General features: G+C 44.3%; 2 protein-coding genes across 2 annotated transcripts in view; one reads left to right on the forward strand and one right to left on the reverse strand.

Moving 5' to 3' along the window:
* Positions 1-312: 312 nt before the first annotated feature.
* Positions 313-2174, reverse strand: LOC134040880 (transcription termination factor 1a, mitochondrial). The gene is made up of 2 exons (XM_062487035.1): positions 2031-2174; positions 313-1618 (listed from the first exon to the last, which is right to left on the reverse strand). Exon 2 carries the CDS (start codon positions 1587-1589, stop codon positions 426-428), a length of 1164 nt encoding a protein of 387 aa, XP_062343019.1. The 5' UTR covers positions 1590-1618; positions 2031-2174; the 3' UTR covers positions 313-425.
* Positions 2175-5741: 3567 nt separating this feature from the next.
* Positions 5742-17632, forward strand: part of akap9 (A kinase (PRKA) anchor protein 9) — a 63641-nt gene continuing 51750 nt past the window's right edge. Inside the window, exons 1-2 of the mRNA XM_062487166.1 lie at positions 5742-5981; positions 16193-16465. Coding sequence (XP_062343150.1) covers positions 5934-5981; positions 16193-16465 — 321 coding nt within the window. The 5' untranslated portion in view covers positions 5742-5933. The remainder of the gene's footprint in view (positions 5982-16192; positions 16466-17632) is intronic.

Raw genomic sequence — 17632 nt, forward strand, 5'->3', positions numbered from 1 at the left:
ATCGACTGGATTCCATTACATTTTATGTTTTCTCTCTCTCTCCATATCAGTGGGAAGTTCCCCTTGGCAGTGCAGTGGCTCCGATAACTGTAGACAATCTGGGGAAATGCAGCTCCATCATAAATGAGATGGTTGCCCCCTCTACTGTCCCATCAGTGACATGACCATTAAAGTTTTCATCTGTTGAAGTGAACATTGTTTGTTGTTGTATAATAAATATGTGAAGAATATGACCCCCCCCCCCCCCCCCAACAACATACACAATTTAGAGCACAAGCACACAGGAAAAATATACTTTACTGATTTTAAACATTGTTAATCAGAATTGTTTATCACATAATGTCTTTTTGGTGAATATTTATATGGTGTTTTAGTGACAGTAATCACATGAAATAGTGCAAAAACAATAAGGTTAGGCCAGGTCATTATTTCTGTGCCGATGGAAGTCTCTGTAACTTGGCATCAAAACGTTTCCTGCTGCAGTTCAAGACACCAATGCCGCTCTTTTCAAAGTCGTATCCGATCTTATGTAACTCCTCCAGTCGCTCCGTAATGTTCTGTTTACTGAACTCCAGAACTCTGGGTTTCTCCAATATCTGTTTCAAACTGATTCCTCCTTTTAAAAGACAGTCTATTTTGGATATTAAATTCTCCGGGCCAATGTACAACATAGATGGTTGACTAACAATCATTCCTTTAAACTGGTCCTCGCGACAGCCACAAGACCACAGCTTCTGCTGAAGGTTCATGAAGTTGTTTCTCAGATACTCGTTCGACAGGTCCAGGATTTGAGCCCCGGATCCTTGCAGGAAATCGAGCATTTCTGAGTCACTCAGGTCAAGCAAGGATTTCAACATCTCGATGTTCGCATGGACTCTCCTGGTGCTCCGGATCAGAACGTACAGGTTGCGGCAAATCACATCTTTGGCGAACTTCCTCGGGTCGTCCCCGCCCAGCTCTTCGCACACGTCTCCAAGAAACTCGACCATCTGCATGTTGAGCGCCACGCTGTTGGAGAACGTGCGCGGCGCCGAGGTGAGCAGGCGATGCAGGTGCTTGGAGGTCAGACCGAGCGAACTCAGGAACAGGATGTTCTTCCCCAAGTTGTCGTTGTCGCTCGAGCGGAAGAAGGATTCCGGGGAGCGGTCGAGGATGCTGATGATTTCGGCGTCGCTCTGGAAGACGCTTCTCCACAGTTCCCAGCGCTGCTCCAGGTGGTCACCGGAGCGCGTGATGGCGCGAGGGAAGCGGGAGATGATGCCGGCGATGACTTTGTCGCTGGAGCCTTTGCTCTTGAGGAATTTCGCCAGGCCCTGTTCGTTGGTGACGACTTTGCGTAGCACGCCAGGTTGGCGCTCGCGAACCATCTTAACGTCCACACCCATGAAGGTTAAGCTCTCCAGCAAGGACTCGTTCTCCGGATCTGAAGCAGGCTTAGACTCGGTGCCACTGGCTGCGTTGGTGCAAAGCTGCCTGGGAAGGCATATGGAAGTCACTTTGGCAGGAGATATGGTGCAGAGCAGTCTGAATGCACCTAACGGAACTCTCTGTAGTCGCATTAGCGTCTTGACTCCTGGCAACAACGTCATATTTAGCAGTTGAAACGAGGGATAAAACCCTAAGGGGCACACAATAGTTAGAAACATTCCACCTTTCCAAGATGGGATTTATTGAACATCAACAAAAACTGAATGAGGTTTTAAATACGTTATCTGTACGGGTAACACTAACTGTAACAGACATGACTGAGTTTTGTATATTCCAACGTTTGCAAACACAAAGTAAAGCTATCGCATTTTATCTACCCCCGTTTAGCTATAGTTGACGCTCCCATGCCGCCCGTATCAATAATACATTCAGTGTTGACTACTTGGAAGCGTTGAAGGAGTCTCACGTGCTGAGTGATAACTCATCTTGTAAACTATGCTGTTTGCTACCTAGCTCTAACGTTACCCAAAAATTAACATCATTGTTGAATATACTACTTACAGAGATGGGTTAACTATTTGTAGTTAAAACTGTAAACCTACCTGTTTAGCGACTCACTGTTGTAGCGTATCCTTCATCCTAGCTACGACTTATTTTTTTCTCCGGTGAAGTTGTTCAGGTTCATTTGAAAATTGCGCTCTCTGGTGTACTGGAGTCCAAACCTATGGTAGCCTAATGATACACTAGATGGCGCCATGGTCATTTTGTGGGCGCTCCAGAGTCATACATTTCAATGACATTCTAACTGAATTGTTCTCAAACCATATAATTTCACAAACCACAATGACAGGATAAGGGATGTCCGTAGTTGATCATATAGCCAGAGTTAACCATTGTGCTACCTTCGGGTTATTATGAACCACAGCTATGTTGTGACAACTTTTCACGAAAAATAAGTGAAACATTTTCTTTATCCTTCGCGCGGTCTCGGGGTCGTTGTGACCCACAGCGTTGTCTATTACGCCACCTTCGCGCTGTCTCCAGGTCCTTGTGACCCCCTACCGTGTCCGCGTTGTGTATTACAACACCGCCACTAATGTGGCATTGTAATAATGGGGTAGTTGTGGCATCCCCTCACACTAATCTAGAAACCCGTTTTCTTATTTGGAAAACCAGTCCAAATCTTCCTTTACTAACTTAATGATCCATCTCCTATCAAAGAATAACGTATTTCACTGGTTTCTTGTCTACAGGGCCCCTGAGGTGTAGCCTGTCAGTGGGCATGCATGAGTCACATAAAAGGGCATGATAGATTATTCATGATAGTCCGATCAAGGGTCCAAACGGCAGCTGACCCACTGTGTTTTCCCAGCGCCTCAGTCGAGTCCCAATCGAATCTAGGCTCAAGAGCTCGAGAATATGGTGGAAGTAGCCTATCAGTCTGTTCCTTGACGAGCTCCTACACACGCTCATACATATTTCAATACGGCACAGCGCTATCTTCATTATTCAAATAGATTTTCCCTCTGTGGCTCTGATGAGAGTGAATATGTGGCGCTGTCCAAAGCGGGTGCTTCTAATTTAAGTTATGTGTGTAGAGAGAGAGAGAGTATTAGCCTATCCTTTTGTTTCGGTAATCGACAGGACATCGTGTTTCATTATCGTCTCTGCCACTTTCGATGTCTTGTTCAGCCCACATCCACATTAAAGATCTAATCAAGGCTTAATTCTGGTGGTCTGCACTCTACTTTCACTGTGTTTCAATAGAATAAAATATTAGGTGTAGGCCCTATGTTACTTGCGTAACTATGAAAAATGTAGGCTACTATGTAATGTAAGAAATGAAGCACTTCACCTAACAGTTTTCACCCACAATAACCCTCTGATAGTAGGCTGTAAACCCTGTAGGCCTATATTTTTCTTTCAGTATAACCTTAAATTAATGTGTTACGAAGTCCCAGCAAACCCTCCTTGATCGTAGGCTACATTTACCAATTTAACATATGCTGTTATAAACAGCAAGGTTTCAGTGACGAATCAATAAAGAAGCAGATACTTGAATCCTTTTGGTTAGGCCTATACTCTTTTCTTTCAGTTAAACAATCCGCCATACTCTTCTACCAAACATAAAATAATTCAAACAACCCAAAAAGCGGCATCAAATAGGCCTAACTGTCACCACAAATAGGCCTAACTGTCACCACAAATAGGCCTAACTGTCACCACAAATAGGCCTAACTGTCACCACAAATAGGCCTAACTGTCACCACAAATAGACCTAACTGTCACCACAAATAGGCCTAACTGTCACCACAAATAGGCCTAACTGTCACCACAAATAGACCTAACTGTCACCACAAATAGACCTAACTGTCACCACAAATAGGCCTAACTGTCACCACAAATAGACCTAACTGTCACCACAAATAGGCCTAACTGTCACCACAAATAGACCTAACTGTCACCACAAATAGACCTAACTGTCACCACAAATAGACCTAACTGTCACCACAAATAGGCCTAACTGTCACCACAAATAGGCCTAACTGTCACCACAAATAGGCCTAACTGTCACCACAAATAGACCTAACTGTCACCACAAATAGACCTAACTGTCACCACAAATAGACCTAACTGTCACCACAAATAGGCCTAACTGTCACCACAAATAGACCTAACTGTCACCACAAATAGGCCTAACTGTCACCACAAATAGGCCTAACTGTCACCACAAATAGACCTAACTGTCACCACAAATAGGCCTAACTGTCACCACAAATAGGCCTAACTGTCACCACAAATAGGCCTAACTGTCACCACAAATAGGCCTAACTGTCACCACAAATAGGCCTAACTGTCACCACAAATAGGCCTAACTGTCACCACAAATAGGCCTAACTGTCACCACAAATAGGCCTAACTGTCACCACAAATAGGCCTAACTGTCACCACAAATAGACCTAACTGTCACCACAAATAGGCCTAACTGTCACCACAAATAGGCCTAACTGTCACCACAAATAGACCTAACTGTCACCACAAATAGGCCTACACATGAAAGGTCTCTGAACTGGTAATTATGGAATCAACTCCCCACCTCCATCCATGGGGAGACACTGACTGTCTACCCACCTTCAAGAAAAGGCTTAAGACGCACTTGTTCCGGGAGTACTACGGTACTTAGTTTCCTCCAGGAACACAATAACTCTTATTCACTCTAAAATATAACAGGTTGAAAACAACCCAGCATTAGGGTTAGGGTTAGCCCTAACCTAACCCTAACCTAGGGCTAACTCTAACCCTAAACCAACTCAATTGGGGGACTTGTTGCTCTTGTTGGTTAGTTGTAACTGATTTAACTTCTTGTACTCGCTGTGAATTATATTATTGTTGCTTGCTTTTTCTACAGGTACACTCTTGCACTTTTTGAGGTTCATGTTGTTTAATTTGTAACTTGTTTACATGCTCTTATGGTTCTTCCGATTGGCACTTATTTGCTTTTCACAATGTTTCATGTTTTGGCTACCCGCAATGTTTTGGGGCTATCTCGTTGTTATGATCAGTGAGTGACCTAAGCACTTTTGTAAAGCTCTCTCTTGGAAGTCGCTTTGGATAAAAACGTCTGCTAAATGAATGTAAATGTAAATTTAACAGACATACAGAGCAGTTTCCGTTTGTCGAGGCTTTACGGTGCTTGTGTTACAGTCTCTGACATAGTAATCCTTAGGCATATCAATAATTCACGGCCCCAAACTTTCAGGCTTCCAGTTGGTCCTTTTGAATGTGCATGCCAAACAACGAGAGTCCACAGGTGCGATCTGGATACGTTTTCACAGCGCAATTTAGATTAAGATGTCTAAAAGAAGATGGGTGGAATTCAAGATCTGTCAGACTATAAGCTGCACTGCTCCTGTCAGTCGAAGACACAGGCCTCATTCACCTGCAACCGGTATGAATTTTACATTATATTTGTTTTACATAGGGAGCAAACGGCCCTCCGTTCACTAAAATGGTTTGATGTGTCCTAATCCAAAAGTAGGCCTATTTCGAAAATAATCAGTGGTGCCTATCACATCCTTAAAGTTAGGCTGCAGGTAAAGAGTTACTAATCAAGATAGGTTTAGCAGGCTTTATATATGTTTAGATGTTTTTGATAATTTACTTATGTTTATCCACAAATTATGCATTACATGGTCAGTGTAGTAAAATTCCTTGTTTTGTCAATTGATCATTTTGACCTCAGGATCTATAGAAAGGGGCGTTGCTACACTTACGCCGCGTCATCATTATCCGTCTCGTGTTTACGTGGAGAACATGGCGGCGACTGAGATGTGGCTATAAGCAAGTGGACAGCTGCTAATGCCAGGCTCTAGAACTGAATTGAAACTTAAACTTTGAGAATTTCATGTCAGTTCAAAGACGAGTTATTCGCAAAAGTTTGGCGAATTCGCTGACACTTCGCATGAAGCCGTTTCCCGTTTCTCTCAGCCACAGGGACAACGGTAATGGAAGACGAGGAGAGGCTAAAGAAGCTCGAGGCCGGCAAAGCAAAGGTACGTATGGAAGCTCCTAGCTAGCTGATCTTCAGTTTCAGGCTAAACTTTAGCTATCGTTGTGTGCTAGTGGAATTACTTGAGTTGAATATCAAGCGTTTAGTACAAGAAATGGGCAACATTCGTTTTATTTGGCAGCTGTTTAAGAATTCCCCTCCCTCCATACCCCAGTCAGCTGTCAGTCCTAGAAAACATGCGCCCTGAATCTGACAGCCCGGGGGTTTGGGGGTCTGGGTATGCTAGCTTGCTTGCTAGGATAGCCTCTCTCCTTTGTCATTCCGGATTGCTTTGCTGACTCAGTGATGCGTTTACCATTACAATAGCTACACGGCATAAAAGCTAGTAACTACTTTCAGTTAAACCTAGCTAAGCGGGTGATTGACTATGTTGACAGTCTCGTATGACAGGATTGTCAAGGCATTACCCGCTTTGGCGAATTGGTTTTCCCACATATCAGTGGATGTATGTAAGGCGGCTGTCTGAACTACATATCAACCATAGGCAATAAATTGGGTCATAAAACATCCCCCCACTTTACAGTGTCAGAAATGTACCAGTCTTCCAGCTTGCATACAAAGAGGGCTCTTTACTTTATTAAAAAGGCAAGCTTATCTGCATGCATACATTCAGCCACAAGGTCAAAACAGCCATTATTGTCATAACGTAAAATGTCTCAGCGAGACCGAACCTTAATGTTCTCAACAGAGTCGATACCGAAGATTGTTTATAAATAACCGAGCCACTTCCCTGCTACAGTCTATAAATACTGCTGGTGGGGCTCACAGGGTAGGGAGGTTGATTAGACTTCATCTCTCCACAGGTCCTTCAGAATGTCATGATGACAGACTCGGCACAGTAATTTACCCAGCACACGAGGTCCTTCTCAGATGCTTGTGTCCCAACAAAGCTTGAACGCATGACACTGCATCTCGTCATTTACATTTAGTCATTTAGCAGACGCTCTTATCCAGAGCGACTTACAGTAAGTACAGGGACATTCCCCCCAAGGCAAGTAGGGTGAAGTGCCTTGCCAGAGGACGCAACATAATTTTGCACGGGCCGGGAATCAAACCAGCAATCTTCTGATTACTAGACCGATTCCCTGACCACTCAGTCACCTGACTCCCTTGCTTGTCATGTTGCTAGAGGTTTAATTTGTGCTAGTAATCAATGTGTAGTACCATCCAAGTCCAGGTCTCCTGAACCTCTGTCTTCCAGTGGCTGATGTGCCAGCTAGGTAGCTGAAAGGTAAAGTCTGTCTGAATCTCCACCTAAAACATAAGGGGACTCCCAAAAAATCAATAGATCAAGTACTTGGTTTCTAATCAACCAAGTAAGGTGTTTTTCCTTAGTAATTACGTTGAAAATCAAACATGTGTTTAACGGTATTAAGTCAGTCTCAGAAGCCACGGTATCTTGCCTAAAGGACAAGCCTGCCAAGCGGCTTCGGAAGTGAAAGGTTGAGGTACGGTGAGGGATCAAACCAGGATTAGGGTAGAGGACAAGTTAGATCCCCTTCGAGATCGTCTCCTGTTATTTATTCATGATGCGTCGCGTTAATATAACAGCTGTTATGAGACTGTGGGAGGTAACACAGCCCAGAGTTTCAATACCAGGTGTAGCCTAGTTCTGCTGTTCTTTGTCATCGTGATTTTTTTAAAAATACACTAGCAACGGATGTGCTAGTGAATGTGCTGGATTCAACTTGAGCCTTGTAGTTTTCTCACAGAGGAGCACCATGGCAACCTTCTAGGTGAAAAGGGGTGCCCTTAACGCTGCTCTGCTGCTCCTGGGAAAGACCAGCGTTATGTTGAAACACAGACACGAACACAGACACGAACACAGACACACGAACACAGACACACGAACACAGACACACGAACACAGACACACGAACACAGACACACGAACACAGACACACGAACACAGACACACGAACACAGACACACGAACACACGGACACGAACACACGGACACGAACACACGGACACGAACACACGGACACGAACACACGGACACGAACACACGGACACGAACACACGGACACGAACACACGGACACGAACACACGGACACAGACACGAACGAACACACGGACACGGACACAGACACGAACGAACACACGGACACGGACACAGACACGAACGAACACACGGACACGGACACAGACACGAACGAACACACGGACACGGACACAGACACGAACGAACACACGGACACGGACACAGACACGAACGAACACACGGACACGGACACAGACACGAACGAACACACGGACACAGACACGAACGAACACACGGACACAGACACGAACGAACACACGGACACAGACACGAACGAACACACGGACACGGACACAGACACGAACGAACACACGGACACGGACACAGACACGAACGAACACACGGACACAAACACAGACACGAACGAACACACGGACACGGACACAGACACGAACACACGGACACGGACACAGACACGAACGAACACACGGACACGGACACAGACACGAACGAACACACGGACACGGACACAGACACGAACGAACACACGGACACGGACACAGACACGAACGAACACACGGACACGGACACAGACACGAACGAACACACGGACACGGACACAGACACGAACGAACACACGGACACGGACACAGACACGAACGAACACACGGACACAGACACGAACGAACACACGGACACGGACACAGACACGAACGAACACACGGACACAGACACGAACGAACACACGGACACAAACACAGACACGAACGAACACACGGACACGGACACAGACACGAACGAACACACGGACACAGACACGAACGAACACACAGACACGGACACAGACACGAACGAACACACGGACACGGACACAGACACGAACGAACACACGGACACGGACACAGACACGAACGAACACACGGACACGGACACAGACACGAACGAACACACGGACACAGACACGAACGAACACACGGACACAGACACGAACGAACACACGGACACAGACACGAACGAACACACGGACACAGACACGAACGAACACACGGACACAGACACGAACGAACACACGGACACAGACACGAACGAACACACGGACACAGACACGAACGAACACACGGACACAGACACGAACGAACACACGGACACAGACACGAACGAACACACGGACACAGACACGAACGAACACACGGACACAGACACGAACGGACACAGACACGAACGAACACAGACACGAACGAACACACGGACACAGACACGAACGAACACACGGACACAGACACGAACGAACACACTGACACGAACGAACACACAGACACGAACGAACACACAGACACGAACGAACACACAGACACGAACGAACACACAGACACGAACGCACAGACACGAACACACAGACACGAACACACAGACACGAACACACAGACACGAACACACAGACACGAACGAACACAGAGATGAAAGATGTTGCGTTCTCTCAGATGAACTGTCTACTAATGTGAACCTGTGTCGCTGGCCTTAACCCTCGTGCTGCCTTCGGGTCACATGACCCAAAGGTTCATAACGAACCATCATTGTGTTTACCAAATTTTACCCAATACAAAACCAAATAAAAATACTTTTCTTTTAACCTTCGCAATGTGGGGGGTCTGAGACAGCCCGACGGTTAAAAGAAAATGCTTCACTTTGTTTTTGTATGCGGTAAAGTTGTCGCAATACGACGGTGGGTCACAATGACTGATGGGTCAGAACGACCCGAGGAGAACACAAGGGTTAAAGACTTTACAAATAGACCGTGCAGTGCAGTTAGTAGAAGGCTTTGGTAAGAGCAGGACGACTTGATCTCCTTGATTTAACTCAGGCTTAATCTCCGTCGCCTCCCCTCATCAGAAAGAGTGTAAAACCAATCTGGCTCTCCTCCGCACTTCCTGCAAAACCGGTCCTATCGAAAGTGCGTACTTTCTATCTGCATGCATTACAGATGGGCCTTCTTGAACACATGTTGTAATTCTGTAAAGCTAGCCTCTGATGATAGTGATTGTAGACTGAACTATAGTTTAGTAGCCCACCTCTGTTGCAAGTTTCATGGAAGAATTTCTGCAGTCTTGAAATTTGTTGTATACCAGGTTGCTACCTGGTATACTAGAGAAGACGTCCTATCTCCCCTGGTGTTATGACAGCTCCTTAGCAACACACTACAGACAAAGGCCGGGTTTCCCAGATTCGTTAAGAAGCTCTTAAGCGCTAAGAGCTTCTTAGGAGCGTTCTAAGAGCGCTGTGAAAGAAGGACGTGTTTCCCAGAGTCGTTCTTAGCTTAAGAAGATCTTTCACTAAGAAGGAAATGTAAGATCAGCCTGACCCACTCTTAACAGCCTTCTTAGCGACCAAACGCTCACTGCAGCTGCATCAGGGAAAGTTATATCTGACACTCAAAGGAATACTAAAACCATACGTGATGATAAATGTGCGCCCACAGCTGCAGAACAAGAAAAATAATAGCATAAGAAGAAAAATAAAGATATAAAAATAAATAATTGCCCATGTGTTCCTGTAGCACATAAATAAAATGAATCATCATTACTATCACTCATTACGTTTTCACACACATTCGGCATATGCATATGAGTTTACATTAGCTATAAAAACATCAACAACCCTGTGGTATTTCACAGATATCAGGGAAACTGACATGTGTAATTGAACTCGGCTGGAACCTCATCAAGAGAGGCTCCACCTGCAAGTCTATATAAAGGCGTTGCTGAAGTCCACGCGTGTGAGACACCATGGCTGCAATACAGCATATTCTCGCTGCTAATCAACAGCGTCGCCGTGCGCGAAGCCAGACAGTTTATATAAATGCCTATGTGCGTCAGCACTTCTCCCCACTGAATGTGCTGTCTGACCGGGCTGTCCAGTCCAAGTACCGGCTTCCCCGTGTGGAGACCCAACGCCTCGTCAGAGGGCAACCCGATGCAGTTTTGCCCTCAGCCCGGAGGTGCAGCTCCTGGCCGCGCTGCGTTTTTACGCAGTGGGGAGCTTCCTGGAGGTGGTTGGGGACGGCACCGGCCTCAGCAAGGCATCGTTTTCACGGAGTGTGGCAGCCGTGACACCGATCCTCCTGCGCCATGCCCGGACACATCAGAATGCCCACCATACGGGACGAGGTCCGCCAGGTCCACCGTGGATTTCATGCCATGGCTGGGATCCCCCGGGTGATTGGTGTCGTGGATGGCACACTGATCCCAATCCACAATCCCTCCCTGGTGGATCCGTGCTGGATTGGGAGGAAACATTACGCTGCCTTCAACATAGGGCGCCACCCCCCTACTCCCAACATTAAACCCACTACCATCACACAACCCATACCAACTATCATGTAGGCTATAGGGCCTGAAAGCTAGGAAATGACACAAAATGATCCACAGACCACATGGTTGAAAAGGAAGTTTATTTTAAAAAAAGAAGAGAAACAGGGTGTTGTGTGTGATTTATGCGCTGATAAAGTGGTGGGTGATCGATTTGCCTGGCATCGATTGACTTAGTTTCAGCACCACGGCGGTGGGCAGCTCCCTCTAAGAGCTTCTTAAGAAGCTTCTTTGGCGGGATCTTAAGAAGGCAGTTAAGAACTCGTCTGGGAAACACCCCTATCTTAGCGCTCCTTCTTAGCCGAACCCTTCTTAAGAGCCTTCTTAAGTCCTTAAGAACGATCAAATCTGGGAAACCCGGCCAAGGTCATTCTTCTTCCTTTATCTTCCTTACTGATGTTTCACCTAGGAACAATTGCACCACTAACAGTAGCTGTGGGCATGTATTCTATCCCAGACTATTGGTTTTCTTTCAGAAAGCTCTCGTTGTTTACACCGTAAAGTAATTGTGCCTCGCATTTTCTCCGTTCTCTTGCCAGCCCTAATAAGTTTAAATATTTAAAGAAGAGGGAGCTGTTGTGTACCAACACTGTGCCTGACGAGGATCCTGAAACCCTCCGAACGGATGATCCGTTCATCGGCTCGGAGACGCAGAAGGCTCCCAGCCTCAAAAGGAATTCAGAAGAAATCTCCACACTTTCTGTTTGAAACACCCTGGAGACTCGATGAAGCCCCGATGGATGCATTTATTTCATCTGGAGAAGGGCCTTTTTAGTTGAGACCTTTAAGTTTTCCCACCATAAGACTTGTTACTAGTTTGGGTTTTTTCATGATGGTGTTAGTTGGGCCTGCTGTGGATCAGACAGGCCATGTTGCTGCTGATCTTCCAAGTGACATGTGATCTTCCCAGTAACATGTGATCTTCCCGGTGACAGGTGAGGTGATTTCATGTGGTGCGACCATGTACTCCAAGTCCTTGAGAATAAGATGCAAATCACTCCACATGGTTTACAGTATAGCTTTCTGTTTACAAGCAGTGGTTTACATTTATTCATTTAGCAGACGCTTTTATCCAAAGCAACTTCCAAGAGAGGTTTATATTATTGCCTGTTTTTTTCTCATTGAGATTTAAGTTCAAAAGAAACAATTGCTGTAGGTGTGCTGCTGTTACAACCATAGGCAGAAATCCTGGGGGGCACGACCCCCCCATCATGGGAAAAATATGATTTGTCCCCCCCAATAAATCACTGTAAACATAAGGAAATTTAAATTATATTAATAATTTACATTTAACCTAGCCTATATGTAGGCTATGTGTTACAGCAGTAATTTTGGTGTCCCCCTCAGGAATTTCTCTTGAGAAAATGTAATATAATTGTCCCCCCAAAATTGATAGCAGAGTTTTGCCACTGGTTACAACGTCCCATAGGTGTACTATTCACTTCCTTCTTACAACCAATTACATCCTCCTGTTCTTCTTCTGCTGAGTCAGGCTTGGCTGACCTGAGCTAAGATTTGTCTGACTTTGTTTCATATTGATCTTTAGCTTGTGTGATTAATCAGCCTTCACTGTCCAGGAAGCCTGTGTTCAGGCTAGGCACAGGCCTCTCTGGGATGAACTGCAGAACAAAGTATAAGATCAAATAACATTTTATTTGGACAGCTCATTTTACAAGCAGTGCTACAGAGGGCTTCACATACGCCCACAGAACTGTACCTAAACCAACCTATGATGACTAGACCTGAGTTGGTTGGATGTCAGGGTGGTGTTAGAGCGCTGTCAGTTCTCTAACTGAATTAATTAATACATTTGTCCTTGTTTCAAGGTGCGATCTCAATTTGGATTTTTGTTTGTGTCCAATGTAGGCCTGTATTTGTGTGTGTTGTGTTAGTACACACTGAAATATCGATTGTCCGTTCCTTTGTAGGTGTGTGTGTGTGTGTGTGTGTGTGCTTCAAAAGATTAATGAGAAATACTCACGTCCAATCCATAATTAATGCATTGGGTAGGCCAGAAATACCGACCCTACAGTCTTGCCTTTAGAGTTAATTGTGCTAATCTATCATTAGTAATCAGTGGGATAAACGATGACAAAGCGGTAGAGATAATCGCTCCGTTGGAACGAAGCCAATGGCTGCATTAGCTGACCTACACCTTTCCGTCAAAATGTAGGCTAGGCTACAGATTTCAATTAGATGACAGCAATGATGCAGAAACACTGTGCATGTATGTGCCACAACAGCGACCATCAAACCAGCCTTCAAACATGCTGAGATGTAGCCTGTTATTTGTGATTGAAATGATCCGGGAATGCTTATAATGACGCCTATTTGTTTGTCCTTAATGTTTGGAAACATCGCTATCGTATCTTTGAGGCTGTAGATGGTGTTATAACCAACGTAATCTGTAGAACCCGTATGCATGTCCCGTTCCAATCCAAGTTTAACTCAGTGGTCTGTTGCCAAATAGGCCACCCCGCTGTCATCTGAAATTGATCAACTGAGATTAAGCGTCCCGAGACGAGACTTCTTATCTACTTTCTGGTTGAAAATAATTTGAATCCGTCGCAGCACAAACGGCAAAAGGGCGTTCATCCGCTGGTTTCATCACCTCTCAATTTTGGTTGTTATTTGTCGGACGCAGCTTCAGAACTTAAATTAAATTAAAATGATTAGTGCTAACGAAAACAAATACAGCGCAGGGTTATCTAAGCTTGCTAGTATGACTGGAGTATAATAACTAGCTACAAGTGGGAACCCTTTTCTGACGGTGTATAATTAGCTGCAGTACTGTAATTCAAATCAAACTGTTTCTGATGAAGCCCGGGGCAGAAGTTGGCCACCCCTGGCCAGGTAATATGCTATTACTGCAGTAACCTTGGTAACAGGGGTCCAATTGCGTCTCTCCATGTGATACCTGGTGCCCGCATTTGCCCTCCTGTGAAGTTTGTTTCCGACTCAATGCCGCCTGCCTGCTGTCAGGTTTGGTCTTGGACATATGGTTTAGTCTCTTACCTTGCTAGCTGTTGCTCATACATAATGGATATGTTTTATTTTTCCCCCTCTCCTGTCTAAATCATGTAATTGCTGCCCACATTCCCACATGGCGATTAGCTGTAAAAAAAAAGAAAAAAAAAAGGTGGGTGGGTGTGTGTCATGTGCGTGGTGTTTGTGTGCGTGCGCCTGGGGGAATTAGTGTTGCCATGCCCTGCCATGTGTTTTTATTTTAGGTAATGCAAATTTGGTGTGGGAAATCTGCTACAGTGAACATGGGCGTTTTATAAAACACAAACAGAACGGAAGACTTGTCATTTACCTCCTGCTGTCCTAAAGCTGTTGGCATTTCTTCTGTATCTACAATATAGCATCAAGTGTTTCTTCTTTATCTACAAAATAGCATCAAGTATGCACACTTCCTGGTTACGCTAGTCATAGATGGAGATCTGGGAGAAATGCTCTCCCTGTTTCAGATTAACACTTTTTAAAATCCTTTCCTTGAGGGTTTAGGTTGGTTGAGGGGCAGTTCTATGGGCGTATGTGAAGCCCTCTGTGACATGCTTGCGTGTAAAAAGGGCTATACAAATACATTTTGATTTGATTTTTTACAAGAGACATTAAGTTTGGAATTGTTCGAATTAACGGGAATATACGGGAATTAACGGGAATTAACGGGAATTAACAGGAATAAACTGGAAATGTTGGGGTAATTTAACTGTATTTACCTTGTCATAAGCAGACATGCATGCAAACATTTATAATACAACTTTTGTGTGGACATGCATACATCCTACTCTCACTGCTGTAAAAAGTTAGTCTACTGTATACAAATAAACTTGGTATTAAAATGAACATGGCTTCAGTTTACCAAGTAATCAATATGCTAGGTAATGACAAACAGTGATGGGAAAGTTCACTTTCTACATGAACTAGTTCAGTTCATAGTTCAAAATTTTTAACTAAGTTCACAGCTCCAAAAATGTCTTTCAATATTTTGGGAGCTATAATTGAAATCTCTGTCTGCAATACTGCTCCGGAAATTTACCGGAAACTTTCCGCCCATTTGCAACCCTAGCTGTACAAATGCAAATGTCACTGTAGAAGCATGTTTTGGGGGACTGTTGAAATTGTTAGAACATATTTTGGTATTTAACTGCCCACTTCATGCTCTGATAATAAGTTCTTATCTAAGTGGATTTTTCACATATAGGAAGTTTAAAAAATCTAATCATTTTAGCAGGTGTTTAACCCTTGTGTTATCTTCGGGTCATTCTGACCCATCAGTCATTGTGACCCACTGTCGTATTGCGACAAATTTACCTCATACAAAAACAAAGTGAAGCATTTTCTTTTAACTGTCGGGCTGTCTCAGACCCCCCACATTGCAATGGTTAAAAGAAAATTATTTTTATTTGTTTTTGTATTGGGTGAAATTGGGTAAACACAACGATGGTTCGTTGTGAACCTTTGGGTCATGTGACCCGAAGGCAGCACGAGGGTTAAAAGATTAGTGCCTGCCACAGTGAGACACAAATGTGTCAGTCTTTATGAAGAGGAAGGACACAACATGGATGCCTGACATGTTTCGCTTGCGCTTTACCGAACTATGTAGCGTTGCCGTGGGTTTCCTGTCATGCTCCTCAACTGTTTAATTTATTCGTTATTTGAGTCATAGAAGACCACTCTAAGTGGTCCCTTCTCATTTGAAGGTCTTCCTGATTTAACTTTTAACTGAGCATGTGTTCAAGTGTTACACGTCTTGTTTTATTTGTTGTATGTCTGACAGCACACTGTGTAACCTGTGTATTGACCCCGTCGATGTGCTTCTCTTCCCTGATTGGCTGTAGTTGGCTGAGTACCGGCAGAGGAAAGCACATGCGGATGGACAGAAGATGCAGAAGAAGAAGAAGAAAAGGAGGAAAGGGCCGGAGGACTCTGAGGGAGATGGCCAAGGGGCCGGAGAGGCGGAGCATGATCAATCTCTGGTGGAAGAAGTCCCTGGAGGCGGAGGAGGCGGAGGAGAGGAAGGGGACCAGGCACCGACCAGAACGGAGTACAGCTTTGCCAGGACCCTGCGCAGCGGAGAGACGGTCAAACATGATCAAACGTACACCATAGAGGTAAACATCCCTGAGATGAGTTTGGGAACTAATCGATCGAGTTAACGGCCTCTGCCAAACACCTATTCACCCTCCTTGAAATGTCATAAGTAACACTCAGTTTAATCTAGTCGAGTAACTTGAGTATGAAGCATATCACGTTCACAGGGCAGTGTTATCAGACAATATCAATATAACTTAATACTTAATACAGAGGTATTGTATTCTTATCTCCATCTTTCAATCTATGCTGTTAAAATTTTATTAATAGCAAGTTTGACTTTATCATGATTTTGCCTACATACAGAAGCTTCAACCAGAATGTCACTTAAATTGTTGTTTTTTTGTTAAGTGTGGATATTTAGTTCTAAGCTGGACTACAAAACAGTTTTCAATTTGCAGCATCAAAGAAATTGTCTGAATCCATTTGAACTGAATGTGCCAAGTCTTAGATATCAGAACAAAGACTTGAAAATTATACAGTTGCCATGAGCTACTTTTGTGTTCCACAAAAGCTCAGTATTAAATGGATGAATATGAACGAGGACAACAAATGGCTTTGTGTCTGTGTTGCCCCTTGCTGAATCACCACCAAGTTCCATTTTCGACAGATTTATCACCCGTACAAAAAAAATGTTTATCACCTGTAATTTAACCTCTTAAAAGTACAATGCGTAAGATTTTTTTCAGATAAAAAAGATTTTCAGTAAAAAAGTCTTTGTCCTCTATAAATATGTTGTGTAAGCTAATAAGGTCCTCTGGGAGTTTGTGTAGCAACACAGACAGCTCAGTGCCAGAATCACTTTCTAATTTTGGAGCAGCCCGCTCCTTTCCAGCCAGTTACGTGTCAGCGATCCTGTTCCAGCCAATCGTCTCTGGCGAGGCGGGCCCTCTTCCTTGGCTTATTGAAACCACTGTCAATCAAACTTGTGCTGGAAGAAGCATGGTAGCATGTATAACGTCTCATATTTGAATTAATTCACTAACTAATGTAGTAAAGTTTCTTATTGGAGCTTAAAAATGTAAACATGCGTTGAGCCAGAGGAACATATATTTCAAGCCACATGTTGGTCTCTCAACCAATAGTTGTTGTTTTTTTAGCAGCTTTTATTTGCCATGAGAAAAATAAATAATGATCCCTAATGATGTTCTGATGAACCCGTCAATTGCTGTTCTGACTGCTGCAAA

This window comes from Osmerus eperlanus, chromosome 20 (genome assembly GCF_963692335.1).
Source record: "Osmerus eperlanus chromosome 20, fOsmEpe2.1, whole genome shotgun sequence".
NCBI lineage: Eukaryota > Metazoa > Chordata > Actinopteri > Osmeriformes > Osmeridae > Osmerus > Osmerus eperlanus.

What these genes read in the sequence shown, in the direction of transcription:
- LOC134040880 (XM_062487035.1), bottom strand. Translation starts at nt 1,589, where the DNA reads ATGACGTTGTTGCCAGGAGTCAAGACGCTAATGCGACTACAGAGAGTT.